General features: G+C 40.5%; 1 protein-coding gene across 1 annotated transcript; it reads left to right on the plus strand.

Moving 5' to 3' along the window:
* On the plus strand, nucleotides 1-26,986 carry LOC146515310 (LHFPL tetraspan subfamily member 3 protein-like). Its single transcript, XM_085167749.1, has 4 exons — nucleotides 1-1,189; nucleotides 18,103-18,339; nucleotides 20,131-20,159; nucleotides 23,487-26,986. Exons 1-3 carry the CDS (start codon nucleotides 763-765, stop codon nucleotides 20,145-20,147), a joined length of 681 nt encoding a protein of 226 aa, XP_085023875.1. The 5' UTR covers nucleotides 1-762; the 3' UTR covers nucleotides 20,148-20,159; nucleotides 23,487-26,986.

The following is a 26,986-nucleotide window of genomic DNA, read 5'->3' on the forward strand; positions in this document are numbered from 1 at the left end:
CGTTGACGCAGCGTTATCCAGAAGGTGTGTGTCACTATGTGCACGGACTGCCTCTGCGTCGTCTCTGCGCCCCTCCCTCTCCGAGTCCCAGCATCACCGACAGCCCCGCGATGCTGTCATAACCAACACGTTTATCGTTGACGACGCAGAGAGGGGCTGCCGTGTTTTCTGAATGGTAACTGTGATCGGGTTGCATTGATTCCGAAGCAGAATACGGGCCTTATGTATGTATGTGCGACCACCTTCGGAGACATAACGGGCTGCTCGTTACAGGCTGAAGCCGTTTCTTCGAGGATACGTGCGCGTCATATGTTATAGGCTATAGCTGAGGTCCTTGTGAATACATGCCTTTAGATGTCGGGAGACTTTCCGAGGGCAGTACTGAGCTATAAAAGTGCGGCAGCGATGTGCACGTCCGACGGCCACACGGAGCGAGTGCAGTGAGAGACCGTTTGTTCCACTGTAGTCTTTGACTTTTCAGCTGTCGGTCACAGGCAGGGTTCAGGCTCTCCGCTTCAGCTCCTCACTTGGTTCACCGCCTGGTTTTATGCGACGTCATGAGTTGATCGCGCCTGACAGATGTTGCTGTGTTGCAGATGCACAGGCATCGCTCCTCGCGTTCTTCTCACTGCTGTTTAAGCGTTGATTAGGTTAAATAATAATAATAATAGGAAGAAGAAGCTGATTATATTCTAAATGTTAAGCCCTCGCTTTGCTCTCGGACAGCTCGCAGCGTTCATTTAGTCTTCGTGATTGCATAAAATGATACCTGGATCCGCCGCATCAATGCTACCGTCAGCAGAAGCCGCGAAACTGTACCAGACCAATTACGTCCGCAACTCCCGTGTGATCGGACTTCTGTGGGCCATCTTCACTATTCTGTTCGGTATTGTTAACGTGACCATCTTCTCGCAGCCCTATTGGATTGGAGATGGCATGGATACGCCGCAGGTCGGCTACTTCGGCCTTTTTCATTATTGTATTGGAGATGGAGTCTCCAGAGACCTGACCTGCCAGGGTAGCTTCACTGAGTTCGCCGCTATCCCGTCTGGTGCGTTCAAGGCCGCCTCCTTCTTCATTGGAATGTCTATGATGCTGGTCGTCACCTGCATCGGCTGCTTCAGTCTCTTCTTCCTCCTCAGCACATCCACCGTGTACAAGATCTGTGGCTGGATGCAAGCAGCATCAGGTAAGTGTCCTTTTGGAGGCTAGCTCACCGCCACTGCTTTTTTTTTTTTTTTTTGTAACGTATTTTTAAGTATGAATATTGTCTAAATGCAAAATGCCTGCAAGAGCGAAGCTGGCCAGCTGTTTTCTGTGTATGCTCTGCTAGGCTCAAAACACTGGGATGGATCGAATTTTGATTGATGAGTTGATGAGATAAATTAATTGGGAGCGGCCAGGGTGAAAATAAACAGTCTCCAGGATCTCCCCGGGAGCTGGCAGTCAGCCCTCCCGAGCAGACCGTGCTGTCCATGGTGCTGAAGGGCTGCTGAATGCATGACCAATATCGCTGGGGTATTTACAACCCGAACAAGTTTCTTTCTGAAAGCATGGATTACAGTTTTAGTAACATATGAAACATTATCCAGCTCATGATTAAAAATAAATAAACAAGGCTGCTTATTAATAATAACTATTAAAAACTGATTCATTTTTTCCTTGTATTTGTCTTACATTTGAACAATTTCAAAAAATCTTGTGCCTGCATCAATGAGAACCTTTGGACTTCAAGTTTAATCCAGTGTTTTGGATTTCATGGGATATATTGTAATAATATAATCACACCAGAGTCTCTAGTGTTTTAGCGTAACCAACTGAAAATGTTTATATGCGGTCTTGTCTTATTTGTAATGCAAAACCACATGGAAAGTGCACACCTATTCCCACAGTGATTAGATAGCATGGTGCAGGCAGCTAGGCGGGCACACACAAATTTAGATTAAAAAGTTTCTTTTAGCTAAAGGCCACAGAACAACATAACATAAGCATTAAATCACACGCTATGTTGGTAATATAGCATATCACATGTATAGTTACAATGCAGCCCAATTTAATGTAACTTGTTATATGCAAATAATCTTCAGCCTGTCCTCGCAGCCAGAAGACGTGTGTGCTCTTATATGTCAGAGCTGGTTTTCAAAATAAGTCGAGGTCAGTCTTTCAGCTGCTGGCAGTGTATTCTCACTAACGGTGGGCTGATGTCAGAGGCCTCGATCATCTGAAGAGTTCAGACGCTGCCAAACATCGGTCCTAGCTCAGCTGCACTAGCGGTCAAAGCAGTCGGCTTGCTGTTTGCAACAAACAGAAATGAGGCAAAGTGGAGGGGAGGGGGTATTTGGAAAGGCTCCAGCTCAGTGTGTTATGTTTGGGCTGAATTAACGCAATAAGCCCATCTAATAAGAAGACCGCTGGGCTTTGTGCTTCTGCAGCTAAGAGATGAAAGAGAAAGCCAAAAGGAGAGACCCTGACCACAGCAAGTTGGCACAGCGATGCCTAATGAGCAAGTGTGACTGTTTAGGACTGTCAAACTTTATTACGCTTAGAATCAGCTTAACCTTCAGCTGACTTCACTTAAAGAAGACAGGTAGCCCACTGGCAGTTCCTGTGCAAGTCATAGATAGTGATGAATGGCAGCTCAGTACAAAATAAAGGGAATACAAAAGGGTTCTTCATTGAATTCTTTCCTTTTATCTTATATTTTTCACTTTAAAACATTTTGGTAGCTCAGTATATGACAAATCTCATACCTGTAAAGCAAAGTGAAATTAAACCTGTCAGCTGGTCAGCGGTAGCTTGTTGTCACCCATCCCTGCTGCTAGATTGGCCAAGGACACAGTCAGTATTCAGAGCACTCTCCGCTCCATGGCACCAGCTTTTCTCTCTGCTCCAGCAATCATCCTTATGGGTGTCTTATAGACATTTTTACTGGGTGATATGACTGGTATGAAAACACAGCATGTAACAGTACCATGCCTCATTGAGTAAAGGGTCTATTCAGGCACACTAACTGAAAATCAAGGTCATACTTGACGCGTATACGTAATTTAAGTGGCACTCTGTATGCCGGTTTTGCAGGAGCTTTCATAAATCCCCTTGGGCTGAGGTCAGAGGCTGGTGGATAAAACACTTAACATAGAAAACTCACGCTGTTGCACAATGCTCCTCGCCAGCGAATCAGCGTGTGAGAACGCATCTCTAGCCATCTTTTCTGTGAAGTCCAGGTAGAAACATTGAATGTTTCATGAGAAAGTGAACCAGCAGGACACATTAGTCTCAAAATGCCCACCGTGGCCAAACAAAGCTGAGTGCAGAGAGTGCTCAAGCATCCAGCCGGCCTTTGATGGGCTCGTACCTTTCTATACTCTCCTCAGCAGAGCCATTTCTGTCTGTGCCCCTGCACAAGTTCATGGCATGTAATTATAGGTGTGTACAACCTTTCTACCCCCCTCATAGAGCTTAAAGACAGCAAAATATATGATGCACGCTTTTCTGGCCTTTAACTGCAGTTCTTCAGGGGTCTGCATACCAATTATCTACATATACAGCGAGGTCAGCGATAATTACTTCACTGTTTTATAGACTGACGTGCGTACTTTGCCTTGTCGGCCGGGCTGACAGACTTTTTCTGTAGTTCGCGCTGCAGTGTCTGTTTTTGAGAAGAAACAGTGTGAGTCATACACGTGAATGAGCAACACCAAAGCTCTGTAAAGCAGGAAATGATGTGCAGACAGAGGGTGACCTATTTGGAAATATACAAACAGGTTCGTTTTCAAAGGACTGCGATTTCATAAAGGTCAGGTTCCTACTTTTCTGACTTCTTTGTTTATTGTAATATTTCTTTCTTTGTTTTATTGATACTCAAGAATAACTCAAGAACAAGCCATCATTCCTAGTAACGTATGTGCAAAATTGTGTGCTTTTTGTAGTATTTGCATAATTACCTCTGATGATTAATTGATACATAAATGACACACTTTGCCAGGAGGACTTATTGCACAATCAGGAGTCATGGGTTTTCAAGAGGTTGTTATGTTTTATATTGAGGTAGTTCTATTTTGCATAAGAGGATGCTAAATAATTAAAAATAATAAAAAAGGCTTGTATTCCTGCTTTCCTAATATGGCAAGTTAGCATCCCATAAAAAGACAGTTTATGCTTAATTAGATCAAATATTTAATATATACACTCGCTGGACACTGTATTAGATAGAAACCAGGTTGGGCCCAATTTTGCCCAATCTTTCATGTTGTTTATGCCAAATTCTCACACTACCATCTGAATGTTTTAGCAGAAATTGAGACTCATCCAACCAGGCAATGTATTTCCAATCTCCTGGCGTCCAATTTTGATGAGTCAATGTGAAATGCAGCTTCAGTTTCTAGATCTTAGCTGACAGGAATATATCACCCACTGTGCTCTTCTGCTGCCATAGCCAGTCTGCTTTGAAGTTGTTATACATTCAGAGATTTTCTTTATTTTCTGCATGACTTGGTTGCAAAGAGCAGTTATTTGAGCCACTTTATTTTTAACTCAAAGCAGTCTGGCCATCTTCCTGTAACTGACTTCTAGGTCACTTCACTTAGGTATTATTAGCAAAACTGTTTTTTTCAACCACACCCCAAGTTTAGTTTTCAGCTCCTGATCCAGACATTCTCTTCTGCTTGTCCTTGTCAGGGTCACGGGGGGTAGTGGGATGGCCATCCAAGTTGTCTTAGGGCAAGATGGTGGGTACACCCTGGACAGGTCGCCGGCCTGCCGCAGGGCTAACACATAGAGACAGACAACCATTATGGGCAATTGAAAGTTACAAATTAACCTTTTGCCACTAACTGCATGTCTTTGGAATGTGGGAGGAAGCCGGAGTACACGGAGAGTTCCCACCATGCCACCATGCTGCCTAACTAACTGGCAACTCCTGATCCATTCGTTAATAACTTTCTCACTGAAGCACACTGAGTCACAGTAGTTGAGCGTGAGTCACAGAAAGCTAGAAAAGGAACAAAGTGTCACATGTTGAATATGGGATTAGTTTCTCATCAAACCAAACTCACTGAGTTCAAACAGATCAAACAGGATCATCACATCAAAACTTCAAACCTCTATGCTTCAAGCAGTGGTGAAAAAGGACAGTGAGAATATTAGGAACAAGCGAGGTGATGAGAAAAAGAAAAAATAATAAGGACCAAATAACAAAAGGTTTTGAGGTAAACAAAAAATCCAGGTCAGAGACAGAAGGCAGACAGAAAACAAATGAGACGACAGAGCTCAGCGAAGACGAGCTGATCTTTCTGGTCACCTCAGTCTCTCTCCACATATTTCTCTTTGTATCATTATCTCCGTTCGCTGTTGTTGGCTTTTACTCCCATAGTCCATCTGCTCTATTGAGAGGCTTGTTGTGAAAGGAGCTTTAAATCCTGGTTGAATGTAGAGGTGGAAAGTGGTTGGAGCTCAGCATGAGAGCAGCAGTCACTGAGCTGCACTTGTCACTGCCGCTGGACCAGAAATGCTCCAGCTCTCTAGAGTAAACGCTGCAAATGAGAACTTTTCTCCAGATACAAATCAGACTTTCAAAAGCAATCTGAGGAAAAGACTGATTTTGATGCTTTTTCTAGACATTTCAGATGTGCTCCACTTCTCTACATGTTAATGCATGTCCATCCCTCCTCGGGGACTGATACACTTTTTTAGCATTGTGCTAAAAAGGTCCAACTCCTTCAAGCTGATGTTATGAATCACTATGTTATAGCAGCATAGCATATAAAGACCTCCATTTATATTCAAATATTGGAAGTTTTAAATTTAATTTCAAAACGTGATAATACATTTTCTTCAAAATTATACATTCAGTTTCAGCATTTTCAAAGTTTTTGATCACTGCTTGCTGCAGGTTGAATTGTGTTTATGGCACATTACAGCTGTCTCCCGGCAACTGTTGTTTGTCCATTTTTGACATCTCTTTTTTTTCTATCAGTATTTTATGTCATCCACGCAACTCCATTTGTGTAACTATGATTGCAGCTGTGACAGAAAGTTATCCTTCTTTAGACCTGTTTGAGATTTTGCTGCAGTCTGTTAAACACGTGACAGAGACAGCCTGTGCCCAGTCACTTGCACTGCTGCAACTCTGTACTAAACAGAGTAATGTGTCTCAACAGTACATTAAAATAGATACCCACTGTGGCAGGTTTGAGAAACAACATGAAACAACACAGGACAGTACTCTCTGCTGTTACTGCAGTAACACACAGTAGTGCCTTTCACTATAACACCAGTGAGAAAGGAAAACTGCATACCTCTTTATGCCAGGGGACCAGGAATGAAATGACAAATGAAAGGAGGAGATCTGAGAGATTTCGAAACAGATATATGAATCTTTTTCAGACTAAAAATGGCTTGAAAATTGGCTGAAATCTACCATGGCCGTGTGGGAACATTGGCAGTAGCGGTGAGGTCGTAAAGTGAAACAAACTGGCTCAGGAGTTACAGAACTGATTTATCCTCTTGCTGTTTCTTCTCAGCGCAGCAGTGAAACTCAACCTTTTTGCAGCAAAATAAACTGGATGCACAACACTGTTTATGCACTAATCCACACCTTTGCAGCACTCGGCTCAACAATCGAAGGTGAAACAGTCTGTATTTAGCTCTGTTTCTAGGCTGTTATTTGGCACACTTGTCGTCCTTGCACATCAAAAAATCAAGGAACGATCTGCTTGCTTTCTTACCCATTTTTCTCACGTCCACCCAGGTACTTTGCTTTCAAATTACCTCTCCGTTAACACTGTTCCATCCCCCAGTTTTTTGTGATTAAAAAACACACGGTCACTTGAACCATCTAATTATAGTCAGAGGGAGGCAACTAAACTATCATGTATGCAGCTCACACTCCTGCTGATTGTGGACAGGCAAAGAAGATGGATGAAGGATATTATCCTGCGTGGTGGTGCAGTGGTCAGCACTGCTCCCTCACAGAAACAAGTGTTCTGGGTTTGACCTTCCAGTGTGGACACTGCATGTTATCCCTGTGCCCACGTGGTCTCTGTCTGGGTGCCCTGATATCCTCTCACAGTCCAGAGACATGTTTGGTTAACTGTTGGCAGTGAATGAGCGATGAACACAGTGCATAGATTAAAGTGCTTTGAGTGGTCAGTTAGACTATAAAAGCCCCATATAAATGCCAGTCCGTATCTACACACCACCATGCACATTGCACATTGAAGCATGGTAATTTGCATGCATGCAATGCACTCGCTCCTCTTTGCAGTGATTACAGCACATACGAAAGCGAGGTCTATGCTGTTTTTGTAATGCATACTTGCTGATTTAATTCTACTATGTGGTTACAGAACAGCTGGTTTAATTTAAAAACCGCAAGACTGCCTATCTGGAGATAAAAACCAACAGATCAATGCTGATTAATTAGCCCACACTTTGTGAGTTTGAATGTAGCAGCGTGGAATACAAAACTCAAAATGCCAGCCAAGTCATCATTATGACTCCCCTGTGTTCAGTGTCCCTGTAGCGCTGCAGGGTGTGGAGTATAGATTTGCTGGAGTTAATCTCTGTGATCTCAGAAGTGGCCTAGCTCAGGCCAGAGCTCCAGCAGGGGAGGCTGCTGATTTATTCCACAGGGGGAGGGATGAGGTGGGATGGCAAGGGCACAGTGACCTAGAGTGTTAAAAAAAACTTTGCATGCTGTTGTGATGCACATGTAACTTCTGAGTGCATTTGTCTAACAGCTAAAAATAATATTTTAGCTGTTATATATATATATATACATATATATATATGATGACATTAACACTGACCATGCATAATCAGCATATTTTAATCAACAGGTTTTTCTCTCTACAGCCGGACTGACTAGCCTATTTTCATTTTCAGTTCATCAGTGTTCATTAATGCTTTTTAGCTTCGGTTTATTTACACCAAATGTGTTCTTTGGCACATCAAACACCAAGTAACAGCATTAGTAAAACAGGTATGCCACTCCCAAGTCACCACTTTTCAGTGAGCTTTGACCAATACCATCCATCCATTTTCTTCCATTTATCCAGGTGAAGCGTATCCAAGGTATCATAGGGCAAGACAGACACAAAGATACAGAGACACACTCACAGCTATGGTAACTTTAGAATCACCAGTTAACCTAATCCCACTAACTGCATATGTTTGGACTGAGAGTACTTGGAGAGAAACACAGAAAAGCTCTGGCCAGATGATGGATTGCAACCCAGGACCTTCTTGCTGTGAGGCGACAGGGCTAACCACTGCACCACAATGACCAAACAATGATCTTTTCTTGAAAATAGCCAAGTGGGTTTAATTAGACCGACTCAAGTAAAACCTGACCGGTAACTTTGGTGTCTAATCCTAATCAGTGAGTGAAAGTGAAAACCTAAACAACTCAGCAAGAGGAAAAAAGCTAAGCATACCCAAAGCAAAAAGGTTCCAGCTGGGCTCAAACCACTGTCTCCTGGCTGGATGATGCTCTGTCTTGGACTCTCATTCTGTCTTGGGTGAATGCTACCATTGTTAAATGTTCACTGAGAGATCACAGTCCTGCCTAAGCCGTTGCTGTTTTGCCTCCATCGTCCCCGAACGGGTGACCCAGTGAGTATTTGTCACAGAGAACTCAAAGGTCTCTTTTGATCCCAATTGCCCTTGCCAATCTTTATCCTCTGTGGAGGTACAAGCTGCATCTGGACCTGTTACATAAGCCCATCACCCCAGCCTGACTCCCTCCTGCTCTGCTCACTGCAGTTTACTCCGCGCTCCTCCCATGATTCCTCTTCCCCGCTGCCTGCATTCTCTACCCCTGTATCCTCACCTAAGCTGCCATATCTCTTAAGTGCAGTCAACTGATAATTTCCAAGAAAAGCCTTTTCTACTGTATGTCAAGCTTGCTGCAGGGCATTTACATGCTGATCTTCTTTTTAACTTCAATTGATGTGTAATAATGAGGCTCTGACCAGATGGCGTAAGAATCAGGGGACATACACTCTGTCGGGGAGGAGGGATTTAAACAATATCCTAGATAGCTAGACTAACAGTTACTAAGAACTGAACCCTTTAACCCCTCATCTATTGTTTAGTATATCTACTTTATTTAATAAAAATTGCATCACTGATGTTATTGAGCCTGAACTGCAGTGCTTTCAGATTTGATGCAACAGAAAATTAAGCGCACCGTACATCTATTTTAGTCATAGTAATAGTGGGTAGCCTCTTATGGGAATGTTCAACCTTTGAAAATGATGCGTTGATATAACAAATATGACCTTGACCTTGACCCAAAACAAGGGCTCTAGGGAGGAATACACACACACACACATGCGCACAATAGTTATTATTCAGTGCAATCCAGCTGCCTGTTGTAAGTGATTGACTAAATGATTTTTTGTGTATTAGCACGTAGGTGGTGGAAGTGACACTGCATCTTTTTTGTCCTCTCTGCTTAGACAAAAATGCTTTTTTTCACCCCATCTCTATTTTTTTGGATTCAGGTTTATTCTGAAGCTGTAGCCAAAATTATATTGGGAACGATTTCCTTCTTGTAGAGTTTTATTCCCTGTAGCAGAAGTCAGAGTGCTTGGCGTAGCATATCCTGTATGCTGTAAATGCAATTTGCTCTTGAAGGAAGGTTATTTGCTACATTACAAGATGGTTAAAAAGTATTTGCAAGACTTGCCCTGACACAGAACGGAGATAACGTGATGAAATAAGCCATCGCCCGCTCCTTCTAATCCTTTCAAATGAATTGATAGGTAAGCTGTGGGTATTATGTGCTCGATGTGCAGAAAATTGCTGAAGATGTTGACAGAGGGGAATACTCAGAGTGCCTGGAAGCTCCTTGCTCCCCTCCAGCAACCATCAAGTTTTGCCAGCAACTGAAGCAGAAATAGATTTGGACTGTAGACAGCTCATCTCGATGAGCATGTTCCTCATCTTCCAGGGGAGCTTGTCAGAGTAAGTTTTAAAAGTTTATCTCGCTCCACTTTCCACTGTATCCCAGACACTTTGGAAATATTTTTTTAAAGAACTTTCTTATATTTGTGCCCAGCTGGGGTGTCTTAAAGTATATCAAGATCCTGATATAAGAGGATCAGTTCTCCTACAGCCACATATAAACGCTGCAACAGTAACACTTTCTATCTAAATATTATTAATAGCTCTCTCATTGTATGTATAATCCCTCCTCATAAACCTGCATCATGAAGCAAGCTTATACTATGTGGAGACACACTTTCACACTCCATTTAGCCACACTATATGGATCATACATCCTTAATTACCCCATTTATCTAATAGCAATTATGGCATATCATTGTCATGGTTTTAGGCCATCTTTCTTGGGTACTCATTCACTCGTCTATTGAGCCAGAGAAAAGTCTTGTCAAGTGTGAAAAGGGGATTCATCATGCCCACATTAGAGGCTGAATTTGCCATGGGAAAGACTGTATTAATCAGTCTCATTTTACACCCTCGTCATTTGAAAATTAAGCTTACAGAATTGGACTGAGTAAATTAAGTATTAAATTATGACAGTGCAGATCATCGTCACATGGATATCAAGGCCTACATATGTTTCTTTGTGATCATTCAATGGTACCGTGAGGCATCTGTTATCTATTTTTACTTGCTCTTGGATTCAGATGTAGAAGTTCTGACATTGATAATCTGTTGAGATAAATGAGATGTAGACTACAAATGAAAATACAGCGCAGTGAAGAAGTATTTACCCCCTTTCTGATTTCCTTTTTTTTCTTTTTGCACATTTTTTATTCTTACTGCACTGATATCCAATTGTTGTTGTCATCATAATGATGTTGATCCAGGAAAAAATTGCCACTGACCAATAACGTTGTCTGAGCATGTGGTTAGCATTAGCCCAGAGTCTGGCTAATTCTATTAAAAACAATCACGAGAAAGCCAAGATGAGTAACGTAATTTGACTAAAACCAAACCTAACTTGATAATATATTTATTATATTGTATAAATTAATAAAGAAAACACTTGAAATAGTTGCCATTTCTTCTATAAGAGAGTTTTATATAAACAAAGGATTTTTTTCCCTACAAGGCAGGAACAACACCACCACAAGGATATCAGATACACCAACACACATATGTTTCAGATGACCAAATTTTAGTATTAGATAAATATAACCTGATTAAATACAAAATGTTTTTAAATGATGATTTTATTTAAGGGACAAACACCTTCCAAATCTTCCTGGCACTGTGTGGATAAGCAATTTCCGCCCATGTCAAATCATGAATTAACTGTGATTAACCATATTTTGGGGGAAAGCTGAGTTCAATTTTAATAGCCAAGCCCGGGTCTGATTATTGCCAGAGCCGTTGAATCAAGAAATCAGTTAAATAAAAACTGTGTGAAAGTGAAGTAGGTGAAAAGATCAGCAACACATGACACCAAGATCAAGAGAAGCTTAAAAGCAGATTAGAAACAAGGTCATTGACATCTATCAGTCTGGAAAGGATTACAAAGATATTTCTAAGGATTTAGGACTTATCAAACCCCAGTGAGAGCCATTACACTGAAATAGAGAAAACTTGGAACAGTGGTAAAACTTCCCAGGAGTTGCCAGCATACCAAAATTACTCCAAGAACAAAACAATCCAGGAGGTCACAGAACAGCCCAGAACAGTGAACCAGAAAACACCTTAACTTTTCGGAAAATATTCCGTGGACTGATAAGACAAAAGTTGAACTTTTTGGAAGGTTTCTGTCCCGTTACATTTGCCTTAAAACTAAAACACCATTTTATAAACAGACCATATCAACAGTCAGACATGGTGGTGGTAGTATGATGATCTGGGGCTGTTTTGCTGCTACAAGCCCCGGACGATTTGCTGTAATTAAACCATGAATTCCGTTCTCTACCAGAAAATCCTGAAGGTGAATATCAAGCCACTAATTCACGCCCTGGAGTTCAAGAACTGAAGTTAAAACAAAACAAAATGAAGGTTTTGGAATGGCCTAGTCAAAAATCTGGACCTAAATCAGATTGACTTGTTTTTGCATGACCTTAAACAGTTCGTGCTCAAAAACCCTCCAATGCGGCTGAATTAAAACAATTCTGCAAAGAAGAATGCGAGCCAAAATCCATTCATTGCCAGTTTTCACAAATGCTTGACAGCTGTTACGTTTAAGGGACGATTACTTTTTCACACGGGGCGACTCGGTAGGTTTGGAGAACTGTTTTCCTCTAATAAACGAAATCATTCAAAACCCAAATTTTTTCTTTAGTCGGATTATCTTTGTCTAATGTTAAAATTTGTTTGATGACAAATATGATAAAATAAATGATGAAAAAAGAACCAGAAAGAGGGCAAATACTTTATCATGGCACCGTATATACATTTTGTTTTTGAAACAAATTGAACCAAACTTTGTGCTCCATCAGCTTTAGCCTGGGGCTGCTACACACAGTATGGTGTTTAGTTTGGACTGCCTGTCTCCAGCCTCAGCCTTGGTCTCATATGAGTCATCACATACCAACCCCAATTTTCTCAGCAATCGCTGTCTTCAGCTTAACGCTGACAACAGCAGGGTAGATGAGAAGCAACACAGACAAATTATGTCCTAAGGAGTAGTGGCTCTCAAACAAAGAAGGACAATTACAAGATATAAAATTGTTCATCTTGGATTTAAGTCATTATGTTGCTTCCACTTTAAACATAGTCGATTTCTATATGAAAGAGCATAAAAGAGTGTAGAATAAATGCCTTGAGCAGAACTAGATTTTCCTCAATAATTAGGTCACCATTTCACTAATGTAAGTTCTGGACCGACACTCATCGTCAGGGTTTGATCGTTGTGAAAAAGACATCAAGTGTTACTATGTTAAACGAAAAGAAGCGTGCACGTGTTCGATTATGTGCGAGCGTCAGATCCATATGCGGCGTCAGATAGCACAGTTTACGATGCGTGCATGCATAATTAAGTTTGTCGCAGCTGTTTAAATGAGGAGAGGAGAAAACACATTCCACAAAGGACTGTGGGAGCTGAAAATTGTCAATCCCTTTTCATGGCTTAGATATGTCGCAGGCGTTTGAGCGATGGAGGGAGTCGGCGATACACACAACTGTTTAGTTCCAGGTCAATCAATGACATGCCGTAACAGTGAAATGATGCAGTCAGACATGCAGCCGCATTGACAGCGTTACAGCAAAACAGATTACAGGTTTGTTTTTCTTTGTTCTCGAACCAGATGCACAAATCCAATGAAGCTGCTGCATTGGTGGTCACACCTCTGCTCACACCTCTGCTCACCTTCACTCTTAAATGACATGCGGAGATTATGAAAAGGGGAAAGTATAAATAAAAGGTCTTTCCGTATCGATGGGATTTACTTGTCTCTTTGGGAAAAATGAGCCAATGTGCTTCTGACAAATCTGCTGCCATCACACGGCTCTGTACCATCTGTCGGTCTGCTCTCAAACTCTACTGTAGTGCTGTTTGCACCTAATCTGCCCTACCTACAGTCTCTTACGTAAGTTGCTGTTAGCCAACAAGCATTTCACAGTCCAGTTTTACACTTGCCTGATCCCAATTTTCCCCAAAAGGAGAAAACAAACAGAGGAAGGTGTGTGCTTGTGTGGAAACTGCAAAAAAGAAAAAAACAACAACCCTCCAAACAAAAACAAGTAAATGCTGAGAATAGCTCTGCTTGTCGAGGGGCTCCAGCATATGGTAGCCAGCGCTCATGACATTGAAGTGGTGCTGGGTACTTGCTGGCGGCTGCACACAGGAGTGGAACATGGCAAGGGTTCAGCCTCTCGCCACGTCCCCTCCTCCATCCTCTCCCTATATGTCTCTGCGTGCCTCTGCCTCGCCCTGCCTCATAATCCGTCTCACCCTTTCTCTGCGCCTGTCTGCCGCTCTGGAACGAGATGGAGACAAGGAAAAAAGCCAAAAGGGAGGATAATGCCCGTCAGTTAATGTCTCGTCTCCGCTCCGACTGACAGCTGCATTCTGTTAGGTGTGCTGCTATTTCTGTGGCGAGGAGCCGGAGCACACCATTTATTACTGCAGCATGAAGTTCTGCTTCAGTGCAGTGGAAGCGGGTGCAGCCAGCAGATTCACAGAGATAATGAGATGGTTTTTGTCTCTCTTTTTTAACTTTATGAGAGCCTATTTATCATTCATGGGCAGTTTATGAGCATTCAGCAAATTTATTTTTTAACCCACTTTAATATATCCGCAAGCCAACTCTGTTTTTAATGAATTTATTAACCGTTTATGAACTTCGAGTGCATGGCTACAAATTGTAGACACAGTTTTTAAGGTGATGTGTTTTTACTGGTTTGTCCCATTAACAGTCCACAAACCAAACACTCAACACCCAATTAGCATCACATAAAACAGATCAGATAAAACATTGAAAACAAACAATCAATCAGCTTTTTTTTTTGTTAGATATCTTTGTTTTTGCACTATCGGTTCCTCTCTTTCTCAGTTTACCTAATGAACACCCATTGTAATTAATGAGTTTCAAATTAACCTTTAACCAGGTAACCAGTCTACATAAGCAGGCATTTACTGCATGGTACTGCAAGAAAGTATATAAATCTGTTTACTCTGTGATTTTCATTTATTTCATGTGGTTTATATACAACTTTTTTTTTCTTTTTGAGATTTGGGGGCGTAACTTGCATATGGAAAATGTATATGGAAAAAACAATCCTGGTGATGTCCCTTTGGGGAAAGCCAAAACCTTCCATTACTCCAACATTTTTTGTCTGTCCTTTCATTCTCTTTCGCCAGTTCAGGGTTACTGGAGGGTTGAACCCCATCCCAACTGGCATAGGGCGAGTGGCAGGGCACCATATTCAAATTTGCAATCGCCAGTTAACCTGATCTTATGTGAAATGGTGGATTCGAACCGAGGACCATATTGCTGTAAGACACAAGTGCTAACCAACAGTTTTTCTAAGCACGGGGGTAAAAAAGAAAAACCAATGAGCTACTCAGTCCTGATTATTTTAAGCAACTAGAATTTATATCACTTAATGTACTGACATGTTGTCACGTTTGGCAAGTTGTTTGGTGGAATTTGGCCTGTCAGTGTAGATAAAAAGTTTAACCATGTCATAATTTTAATGTTAATGAATCCACTGTCACTCTAGAGCCCATAATTACAGCTAAAGCACCATTACATGTACTATTTACATATTACTTCTGATTAATAATTGATCCACTAACAGAATTCCCACATGTCTTGTAGAGCATTCGTAAATCATATAATCTTTTTTTTATTATTATTAAAGGCCTCTTAACTGAAAGAAGTCAACGCTCTTGCTTATTTTGGTGTTATGATATGGGTGTAGACTGCTTGATGGTAACCTTTATGGGAATCCAAATTCACAGAAAAGGTCTGATTATGTAAGCAGTGCTGTGCTGGATGGGGCTTCTCTGTAGTGTTGTGTGATTATGGATTAGTTCATAGCAGGCATTCTGTTACAGTGCATGAAGGGAACATGTGCTCCTCCTCTAACCACAAGCTGTTTCTGGAAACAAGAGTGACATATGTGGCACCCTCTGTTGGTATAATCCTGTCCAGTGCATCCCTCTGAGATGATTATCAGCAGAGGCAGACTTTGTAGTAAATAGAGTTCAGTAGTGACTAAGACATATTTTACTGCGAGTGTTATCTTTTGTCCTTCTTCCCATCACACGTTCAGTATTTGTCTCATATTCCATCTTACTGGCAACAAAACTATTAAGAGGGATCCTCCTGTGGTTCAATCTAATATTCATGATCCTGTTGAACTGAGCCAAAGCGACACAGGAGACAGCCAGAAAGATCGAGAAAAGTGTTTGCTACCTTTGTAGCAAATACATCAAAAAGGAGACAAAGAATAGTAATGTGTGTTGACTGGGTGAATATCGAAAATGGCCTTCTCTGGTACTCCCTCTGTTCGATGAATGACGTACACAACACACCCCCTACCCCCCTAAGATGCAAAGTATTGATGCTGCTAGGAGAGGCACAGTTGGTAAGAGTTCACTGATTTTCTTTCTAAAAAACTATAGCTGACTGTGTACACAAACAAAAATCCACTTTTCTTCAATATAAAATAAGTAAAATTAAATAAACAAGAAGGTTCATAATAACATAAATGATTAACAATTTCCCTCAAAACTACACTAGTTTACATGATCTGTTTTCACTTAAATACAATTGAAAATAAAGTGCTCTGCAGTCAGAAAGCGGTACAAATAATTAATGGAAAATAAGCTGCTGTACACTCGCTGCACCTAGCATATCTTACCTTACTAAACAAAAGCAGGTGCAACAGATTTATGCAACAAAACAGATGTGACCTGCTTGCATTATTCTCCAGTATATTTATAACCCCATCAGATAACAGACACCCACCTTTATTTTCTGCTTTATACCTCTCCATAATTTTCCTTCTAACTTTTTTGATCCTTTGCTCATAACAAGGCTGCTAGCTTCTGACTGACTGAATTATTTAGCTTTAGCCACTTTCCCTAAGTTAGCTTCTTTAAAATGCTAAACATGGCTGGTTAAGGGTGCTTTCATTAGGTGTTTGATTAGGTTTAGTGCACTTTGGTGAACTGGTGTGTCTTCGCTTACAGTGAAAACCTTCCTTGCTAACGACATGTTAGTGTGTGGCTGTGTGAGTGACTGTTAGCTGCTATGCACAGGCTGTGCATACGGGAAACAGATCTGACATAAGCACAAATGTTACAAAAACATAGATGTAGCTTTGGTTTTTAAAAAAATAACGTTAATTAATGAAGTTAGTTAGGAAATAAATATTTCAAATTGGAGGATTTGTGGATCTGTGGTACAAAACTGCACGCTCATTGGCTAATGGTTTGTGAATCGCCAATCAGTGTCCAGTTTACCAGTCAGACCTGCCATTCCGTTTCACATCTGGTTTTTCACAACCAAGTAAGAAATGCTCATCTCTTTCACAGTAGCTACTTAAGTCTTTTATACTAATCACAACCAAACTATTATTACAAACTGTTATTATCTTTTCTGCGCCAAGGCAACATCAGTCAGTTAAACAACAAACCAATCAAAGTGTGAACATTTAAGAGCAAACTGTCATATACCCTAGATTTGGTTATATATTTGTTTGTGTTTTCTTTTTAAGGGGGAAAATATTAAGATAATAATTTTCCAAAATGGCCACAGGAATCAATTGACCAAGAAAATGTGAGTCTAAGAGTCTTAAATTCAAGCCATTGAAACTCAGAGGCAGCTGTAGTTCTTTTCTTTTACGCCATCAGCATCAAACTACCTCTCGGAGATATTTGCTGCTGAACAGAACTCTTCGTGTTGTGAATCAAACAAATTGTAATGCTAACAAACCCCCCCGCCCCTGATTTACTTGTAGTGTAACAAAGAAAAGATCACCCTGGTCTTTTGTAATGCCATACTAAACCTAACAGTGGCACACACATATTGCAGGTAAGTGTTTGAAAATTTAAAGTTCATGGGTAATAAACTAGAAAAACGCTCAAAACCCCCAAACCTAATACACAAACAAACAACATTCAGGGGCAAAACATTGAAAGCAAGTAGGTGTTCAGGGAATAAAGAAGTGGGGAGTCTGTTTTATTATTAATGTGCAATGCGCTGTGGATAATTGTGCAGTCAGCTTTTTTTTTTCCAGGTCTACTGCTGCTCTGCTGCAGCACCACCTCAGAGGAGGACCTCATTCAAAGTGAAGATGAGAGAAATTTTACCCTTCGGGCAATAACTGAGAAAGAATTAGACGGGCTCCTCATTTTCTTGTGCTTTTCTGATGCAGCATTACCTTAGAGAAGAATCTGTTAGGTTAAATTAAGTTAAACACTTTGGGCCAAAACAGAGAATTATGAGCAATAAATCTAATATTATCACCAATGTAAAAGGTTGAGGATGCTGGGAAATCCATAATGTTTTGAGTAGTCAAAACACTTTAAATCTGTCACTGCTATTAAACACCATTATTTCCACCCTTATATTCTCCTCCTTTATGCTCATATGTATTCTTGGCTTGTCCTTATTTTTCTTCGTTTGATTCACGTTGCCCATCTCTTCCTTCGACTAGGTGTCTGTCTGGTGCTGGGTTGTATGATCTATCCTGATGGATGGGACAGTGACGAGGTCCGGCGGATGTGCGGAGAGCAGACTGACAAGTACAGCCTGGGCGCGTGCTCCGTTCGCTGGGCTTATATCTTGGCTATCATGGGCATCCTGGACGCCCTCATCCTCTCCTTCTTGGCTTTCGTCCTGGGGAACCGGCAGGATGGCCTCATGACAGAGGAGCTGCTGGCTGAAAGCAAGGGTGAGAATAAGACATGACTGACTTCCTTTGAAAACTTAAAGCAACATCTTACTCATAAAAGCTGATGTGAAAAAAGTTATTAAACCCATCATAGTTGGAGAAGTTTCCTGATCCATGACGCACCAAATAGCTGAAGCTCATTTTTCCTTTCTGAAAAATGTATTTAAACTTACAGTAAATATTTCTAGAACTGATCCCACTAAATTTCCAAATATTTTAACATTTTTATCATTAATTGAGAAGTAATCAGTTTTTCTTTCTCGTTGTTGGTTTTTTTTTGGCAGAGTGGTGCCATATAAATTGCTCTGAAAGTGCATCTTAATGCAGTTTGTGTTGGTGGGGACTGCCAAATGCACACACACACAGAGCAAGAACGTTTTAAAGCTTACTTCAAGAGTCGGCTCGCGATTCATCACAGCCCAAGTGACTTTCACCAGACTGAAAATAGAAAATGCACATTCATTAACAAGGTGACAAAATATAAACAAGGCTTGAAAAGAGATGAGATGAACTAAATCCATGAAAGGATTACAGTCAGTGCACTCTTGCGTTCACGCCCAGTGAAAGTTTGGAAGTAATGAGCTTTTGATGCAGCCTTTTTAAAAGCAAAGCTAAATTTAGAAAGCTTCAGATGCACACTTTGAATATAACGAAGGGACTGGCATAAGCCTTCCTTCGGATAATTACAACCATTAATGAGCACCCGTTTTAACCCCCTAATAAGCTTTTCCCCCACCACATCCCTGTGAGTTAGGCAGCTAAAAAAATGATTCCTGTTGTCTTTTGATTACAGTTATGAACACTGACTCTTCTGCAAGAGAATGCCATTGTAATCTCTTTTGCTAGTTTGTTTTGCACCTATTTGTCAAGGTAAAATAATTATTTTAAACTGATCTCTATTATTGTTTTGGGGATATTATAACAGGAGCTTTGAGCTTCTGAACATCTGTGAGGATACAGTCAGATATGTTTCCAAATTAGTCAAACTTGCAAGTCACATTTCTGAGTATCTGGCAAACTTCTTATCAAAATATAACCTCACTTTCTTACGAAACATGTACAAAAGGCCTTTCTTGTACTGGTAAGCATGCATGCATACTGTATGTAATTCTGCATCACGATCACAGCTCGACACAGTGAGGTACTGTGGAAAGGCCTGGGTAAAGGAATGTCTCCCAGTGGGAAATGCGATTTGCATGTCCATGCCCTGTAGTCTGTAATGGAACCAGACAGGCATGGGCAAACTGTTAAAGAGAGGTGAGGAGGAAGGATGGACACGAACTAGTAAAAGAAAAGACTTGTTAATCAGCAGAAGGGATTTGGAAAAACTAGCGTGTGTAACGTCATCGGGTGCTATGTTTGATGGCCTGTGAATGCAGCTGGTAATAATAAAAACAGCAATCATAATAAATAATTTAGATCTGCAATTCATTTTATCTTGTCCTAAACTCTGGTGACCTTCGGGTTACAGTTAAAGGTAAAAATAAATTATAAAAGATTTATAGACAAAATCATAGAAATGAAAACTTGGCATTATCCATAGCTTTACCACACCAATAATACTCTGATGATGATAATGCACCACTTACTTCTCTCTTACTTCAGGGCGTGGGAGAATCTTTTCATTATAGCTCAAAAATCTTTAACCAGTTCTCTCATCCCTGGTGCCATCTACTGGTGTCTGTGTGTAATGCATCAAATCATATGCGTGGCATTGGTTGGACATGCTTTCATATATTTTTTTGAAGTGTTTTATATTTTTCTGTTTTTTTGTTTTTGTTTGTTTTTTAGATGGAGGGAATGCCTAATCAAATCAATAGGTGAGTAAGCACAAACAAACATCTTTAACTGTTATATTACACAAGCCTCCTAAATGAACTGATTGTGCTTTAATGTTTGAAATATTACCTGTGTTCTTAGGCACCATAGAGGTGTAAATCCAGTGTAAATGAAAAAAGTAATTTACACTTCACTCCTTAATGGATTGTTAATTTAAAGTACAATAACACGATATTTCAAATCAATGGAAAGATCTTGGGTTATAAATGTTTCTTGGCTAGAAGCATCAGTAGGTTCCTATTTGAGGTTGCTTTATTTTCTGTGTTTTGGTTGCCTCAGTGTGTCCTTATCTGATCCCGTGTGTCCCGTTCGGTGTTCATGCGTCAGTCCCTTTGTGTTTCCCTGTCCCTGTACTTGTTGTAAAGTGTTTGTATTCAGGTTGGTATTCATCTCCGCTGGTTGTTTCCCATTTTACTTTGAAGGTTTGCTTTCTTTCATTTCCTGCATCAGTTTTGTTCCCTGACTGCCTCCCTTGATTCCCTGGTCATTTTTACCTGTTGTTAAGTCCATTTTCCTTCCTACTGTTTCCCATCAGTAATCAGATGTTTGTGTTTAACTATTACTGTCTTCTCTGTGGTCTTTGTTGGATTGTGTGTTGTTTATTCCTTCTGTGTCGCTTGTGGGTTTGTTTGTATTCAGTTAGGTTTGAAGATATTTTTTTGTTTATTTACCTGGTGGCGCTTTCTCATGAACTCTCGGGAGAGTTGCAGTACAGCTTGCTTTTTGTTTCTTATGCTGTGTCCTGGGTCCTCTAGCACAAAGTGAGTTCAGCATACCCAGGATATCTTTCTGTTATCTGGATTCACTTAGTCTAACAGTGGCAATCAGGATAAGTGCTCATTGTTCTGTTTTCAAGCTGGCTATCACCCTGATAACGTTAACCCAGTTAACCGACGGTTTCTCCTGCACATTCACATGAAAGCGGTGACACTGGCAACATCTAATCCAGGGGTGTCGGACTCCAGGCTTCGAGGGTCGGTGTCCTGCAGGTTTTAGATGTGTCCTTGATCCAACACAACTGATTTAAATTGCTAAATTACCTCCTTAACATGTCTTGAAGTTCTCCAGAGGCCTGGTAATGAACTAATCATTTGATTCAGGTGTGTTGACCCAGGGTGAGATCTAAAACCTGCAGGACACCGGTACTCGAGGCCTGGAGTTTGACACCCCTGATCTAATCAACCAAAAATGTCACACAAGAAGATAAAACTGTAATATATAAAGAGGTTAAACACATAAAATAGTTCGCAACACAGCTGCTGCTGACAAATCGTTGATATAACAATGCTTCTTGGCAATAAAACTACCATTGGAAATCTATTTATTCCCCCTTAAATGGTGTGACATATGGTTAGGGCGATTTAAGTCTGAGGAAACAAGAGACATTGGTAACCTAACAATTTTATTCAATTACCACACAGCTGCCTCAGTAGCATGTGGAAGAACTGTACACAGCCACAACAGCCTGGCACCTCCTCCTCATGCTAAGATGGCATCCCATCCTTCAACCAACATTTGTTTTTAAGTCAGCCAGTGTGGCTTTGTTGGTCCCTCTGCCATGAACTGCACAACTAAGCTGATCCCACAATTATTCAGTGGGGTTGAGGTCAGGACTGTGGGCAGGCCATTCCATCCTCTCCACTCCCAATTCTGGAGGTAGTCACTGTTTAACCCTGATCTGTGGGGGACACTTGTCATCTTGGAGGTCCCAGACTGTGGAGATATGGGATTGCTGCTGGCTGCAAAATCTCATCTCGATATCGAAGCGCATCTGTAACCGGAAGGTCGCCGGTTCGATCCCTGGGCTCTCTGTCCTGGTCGTTGTGTCCTTGGGAAAGACACCTTACCCTACTGCCTACTGGTGTTGGCCAGAGGGGCTGATGGCGCGATATGGCAGTCTCACTTCTGTCAGACTGCCCCAGGCAGCTGTGGCTACAACTGTAGCTTGCCTCCACCAGTGTGTGAATGTGAGAGTGAATGAATAGTGGCATGCCTTGAAAAGCGCTATATAAATCCAATCCATTATTATAATCCATTATCGCTGAACATAACATTCCTAACATGTTCAGGTTCCAGTGCACATGTTGCTGACACCAGCATAAATGGGCACAACAATGAAGGGCAGTTATGACAGGTCTCCTGGCAGTCCTACGAGACCAGAGATTGGCTTTGTGCGAAAACTTGACTGCAAATCTGTAGAAGACTGCCTACAGTTCCTAAGTACTAACAGGGTGAGGAAATGGTCTTCTTAGAATGATGGCCAATAGGCAAATAGGTGGCCGGTTAGAAGATCATATTGTTTATCAAAGAGTAAAATTGTTGTAAATTTGTTTGGAGCCAAAAAAAATTTTTTTTGTTTAAAAATCAAGACATAAAGTTGGATTCAAAAATCTATATTTTATTGCTGATAATCATCATGAAAGCAAAAAGACATTAGATACAAATGTCCAAGGGACTTTCCAGGAATGGTGATGGTATTTTCTAGAGGACCTACTGGTCACAAGGTGGTGAGTTCATATCCATTGATGTCTAATCTTGAACGTAACCTCGTCCAAAGAAGTTTAGCATCACAGCATAATTAGGGAACCTCAGGGTTTATAGTTCAGGACTCAGATATGCATTTGGGTCCACATTCAAATCATGTTGTGACAAAAAGAACCCCAGTACTGTACAAATGTACTCAAAAAACCACTGTAATGTTTTAAGACAAAGATGCACGTGCAGGCAATATGTAGCAAAAACATGGACAGCGAACTGAGAAATTAACTGACATAAATGGCTCTAATGTGTCAGCATGTGTCAAATGAACCATGCTTTATGCATAAATACAACCATTGCAATTATGATTATAAAAAAAATCAGTGAATCAGTGCAGCTGCAGCACGTCAGTGGTTTGCATTTATAAAATTCTATAAAGTCCTACCGATGTACAGTGTTTAAGCAATTCAAAAATGAGTAATACCTTACTGAAAGGATTTTAAAAAAAGCATGCAAGCAACAGTTCACAAAGCATGCAGAGTAACAATTACAAGCAAAAAACAGCTCAGTGATTATATTCACAATACTCTACATGCAGCCATGCAAAACAGAACAAAGACAAATGGGCAACACTGCTGATTAAACATATTTTGCACACATTTGCTCTGCAAGGCAATGAAGTATAGATGAAATGCTTTTTCCCCCATCCAGAATTATTCATCTTAACAAGGTCATGGTGTACGTATGTGTAAGCATAACTCTTGAATAACAATTGTAAAAATCGGAATAGCTTGCAAAATACACTTTGTCTTTCACTTTCTTTGTTGCAGGTTCCCGAAGATCCACGTGTCTGTTTTCATAAAGTACCAGTCGATCAACATCAGCTTAAAAAGGAGGGAGGCGGTCCGAGTGTGTGGTGGAAAGGAATTCTGTTGAACCAGCCAGCCTGCCTTTTGCAACTACCTGCCAAAAAAACCCAATGTAACCTACCTTTGATGTTGTGCTCACCGTTGTGCTCACAGTCCTTACGTCATCCCCAGCATTTAGATGGAGCCCAAAGCACTTCTATCCTAATGTGTCCGAGCCTTGCACAACATTTCATAGACCATGGCAAGGGGCAGAGACTGTTAATCTGTCGACAAGTATATGGACTACCCACTACCTACCTGCAAAGACACAGGGTTGACATTGTACACTTGCATTGTGAGCACAGACAAAACACAAACACACACACACTCACTCACACACACTCACACACACACACACACTACAACCAATGTTCCCTCTAATTTTTTCATGTGTCTGAGCGAACGCACAAACTCCCTGAGCGGTCCCTTGGACCACTGTGAGCAACATCAGACGTGTGCACTGTGGTCACGCCAGCATTGAATACATCCAAGTTACATGGTTTATTAAAATAATCAAATTACAGCATTTACATTTATGTTAGACTACTTTTAATTAACTGCTTTAGCCCACTTGCAATGAAAATATAAAAAAAAATCTTGTTCATGACCTGTGTAGCATGTTAACACTATTGGAAGTAAAAATAACTTGAACTCCAATTTTGAAAACACAACTTTCTTTTTTTTCTTTTTCTTTTTCTTTTTTTTTTATAAAGCTCTGACTTGTATTATGACTATGAGTTTGTGGTCTGGGAGAGAGTCCTGTAACACTCTGTCTGAAAAATACAGTATATAATGACCGATGTTGGGCAATTAATTATATAGTTACTTCTTTAAAAAAGTATCTGAGTTATGCAAACAACAACGTTTTTTGCAGCTGTTTACCTAAAAATGGTTTTGTCTTTGCTCACAGGTGGAGAGGGCTTTCGAGCGTTTTCCTTATAAAACGCAGTTTTTACCGTTTCTTCCTGCACTAAATGTAAACAACGATAGTATTCAGGAAGAAAACCAAACATTGCATATATTTTTATCATAACTCTGGTTTTACGTGGCCTATCAACACAATTTAAGTCCACACTTTTTCCGTCAATTGTTCCGTCTGTCCTGCTCACATCTCCAATGGTTATGCACGCTGTCATTAACGTTGCTTCACTCCACATCAGCCACGCCGCTTTGCTAGCTAAAACACCGGTGTTGGCACATAAGGACGCTGTCATAGCCTGTCAACCACGTTGATTAGCTTTGTATATACAAATGTGAATCGCATTATTGGCTGGACTATGGGATAAGGTGGCATTGTTGTAATCCCATACGGGAGCAGCCAGTACTTACTGACTAACACTGCAAAACAGAATTGTTAAAGTATTAATTTTAATTTCAATTCAGGTTAGATTTTTTTTCTGTGCGCAAAGCAGATTTTCTGTGCGCAGAGACCGTGCCAGCAGTGCGCAATTGCGCACACGTGCAGTTTAGAGGGAACATTGACTACAACTCATACACAAGATTTTACATTCAAACAAAACATAAACAAAATTCTGTAATTACAAGTATTAAAGTATGTTAACACTTAGCTGTGTGTGTCACCGTCAGAATGCCTATCATGTTTTATTTGTGAAAAGAAGAAACTTCTCATTTTCAGATAATATCGGGTTTATGTAAATCTGTTGTGTTTAGGTTTGACACTTAAAAGAGAGTTTTATTTGCTTATGTGCCCCCACCCCCTTGTTCCCCCTCACTTTACTAGAGAAAAGGATATTTAAGACTCTTTTATAAGAATATTGTCACCTAAAACAGACACAACTTGTATTACAAAGTATGTACAGTAAATATTTAAGATGTTATAGGTATTTTAACTAAGTCCATTTAATGCCCCGCTAGCTAACTTTGCACAGCGCTTCAGTTTAAGAAGAAATCTAATATTTTATAGTTTGTGTATCTACACTGTGATGGTGGCTATTAGGACTGCTGCAGGACTCCTAGCTACTGTATGACTGTGTGGTTCTGTATGAGTGCATACCGTAAGGAGGTCAGTGGGTATTTGAGGGAGTGCATGCACGTATGTGAGTGCTGGTGTGAATGTGGTGTGTGCAATAGTTTGTTGGTCTAGTGAACCAATATGCCAGCCTCACACACAGTTGTCCTGTTGTTAATCTAAATCTGTGGGTCTATGTCTTAGTCCAGGTCTCTTTCTGTTTCTCCCTCTTTGACTCCTTTTGTCTCTTTGCTTTGTTGGGACATACAGGGTAACATAAAGGGGGTGGGAGTATAACGTGGGGTGACTGGTGTGCCTGAGTATTGAACTCAAGTAATAATGAATTAGTAAGGCCTGTCCCAGCCTCACCTGTGGGTGTGTTCTTGTGTAAATAGATATTCTGTAGATGCCAATTAGCAAATATGGAAAAGATGATTAACTTACAGCATTGAAAGAGGTTCCTTAAAAAATAATATTAACACTTAATAAAGGTTTTCACTGTAAATCTCTGTTGTGCTTTTTAAAATTTATTATTTTAACCAAAGCTATGAAGGTTTTAAAGGGCAAACCATGTAAATGGATGAGACATGTGACAGTATATATAATAATAAAAAATACACATTATGGTTTATTCTCTGCTGTTTAAATGGCTAAAGCAGCCTTGCACGCTCCCCCCTGTCCATTCATTTACCCACTGTATTATTTAGGTTATGCAGATTTAGTTACTAATAAAACTAAAACTAGCTCACTTTTGAGCATCTTTTCTCCTGGGACTTGGGCTTCTCTGTTGCATTGTATACATTTAGATGGTTAGTAAGTCTCATTATTACCTGTTCAAATCTGCTTGGAGTTTGGAAGAAGGATTCAATTAAACTGTATTTTATTTATATAGCACCAGATCACAATAGCAGTCACCTCAAGGCACTTTATATTTTATGGTAAAGACCTTACAATGAGACAGCCATCTGCGGTGACCAGCTGGGGGTGAGGGGAGAGATGCAGGACAGAAGACACTTTGTGGAAGAGTAGGAATCCAAACTAGGAGCTGGTTAAACAGAAGACAGGCCTTAATTCTGCTACTAGACAAACTCAGAAGTACAAGTCAGCCAGTAATCTAGGATCAAAGAGCTCTATTGGAGGGATATGGTATGGATGAATGCATAATGAGTGCATTGTAATGTACAGTGTTGCAGAAAAGTCAGTGTGGTCACAAAAAATGAATGGGTACATGGACATATATGCAGAGTTTCACTTTCAGGCTCTAGTGATGAAATTTACTCAAACCCAAGTGGACTCGCTCAACTCAGTGACACTAAAAATGTAACACTTGCTTTAAACTTCTTAATTGACTCCATATTGGAGCTGCTCTTCTTTTGCAGGTAGAATTTCCACACTTATTCCAGTTGTTTTACAATATAACCAATCTATGGTAAGCTAACAAAACAAACAATCA

Source organism: Neolamprologus multifasciatus, chromosome 7 (assembly GCF_963576455.1).
Source record: "Neolamprologus multifasciatus chromosome 7, fNeoMul1.2, whole genome shotgun sequence".
In the NCBI taxonomy this organism is placed as follows: Eukaryota; Metazoa; Chordata; class Actinopteri; order Cichliformes; family Cichlidae; genus Neolamprologus; species Neolamprologus multifasciatus.

What these genes read in the sequence shown, in the direction of transcription:
- LOC146515310 (XM_085167749.1), top strand. Translation starts at nt 763, where the DNA reads ATGATACCTGGATCCGCCGCATCAATGCTACCGTCAGCAGAAGCCGCG. An exon ending in CTGGATGCAAGCAGCATCAG is followed by an intron (nt 1,190 to 18,102) that starts GTAAGTGTCCTT and finishes TCCTTCGACTAG; the next exon opens with GTGTCTGTCTGGTGCTGGGT.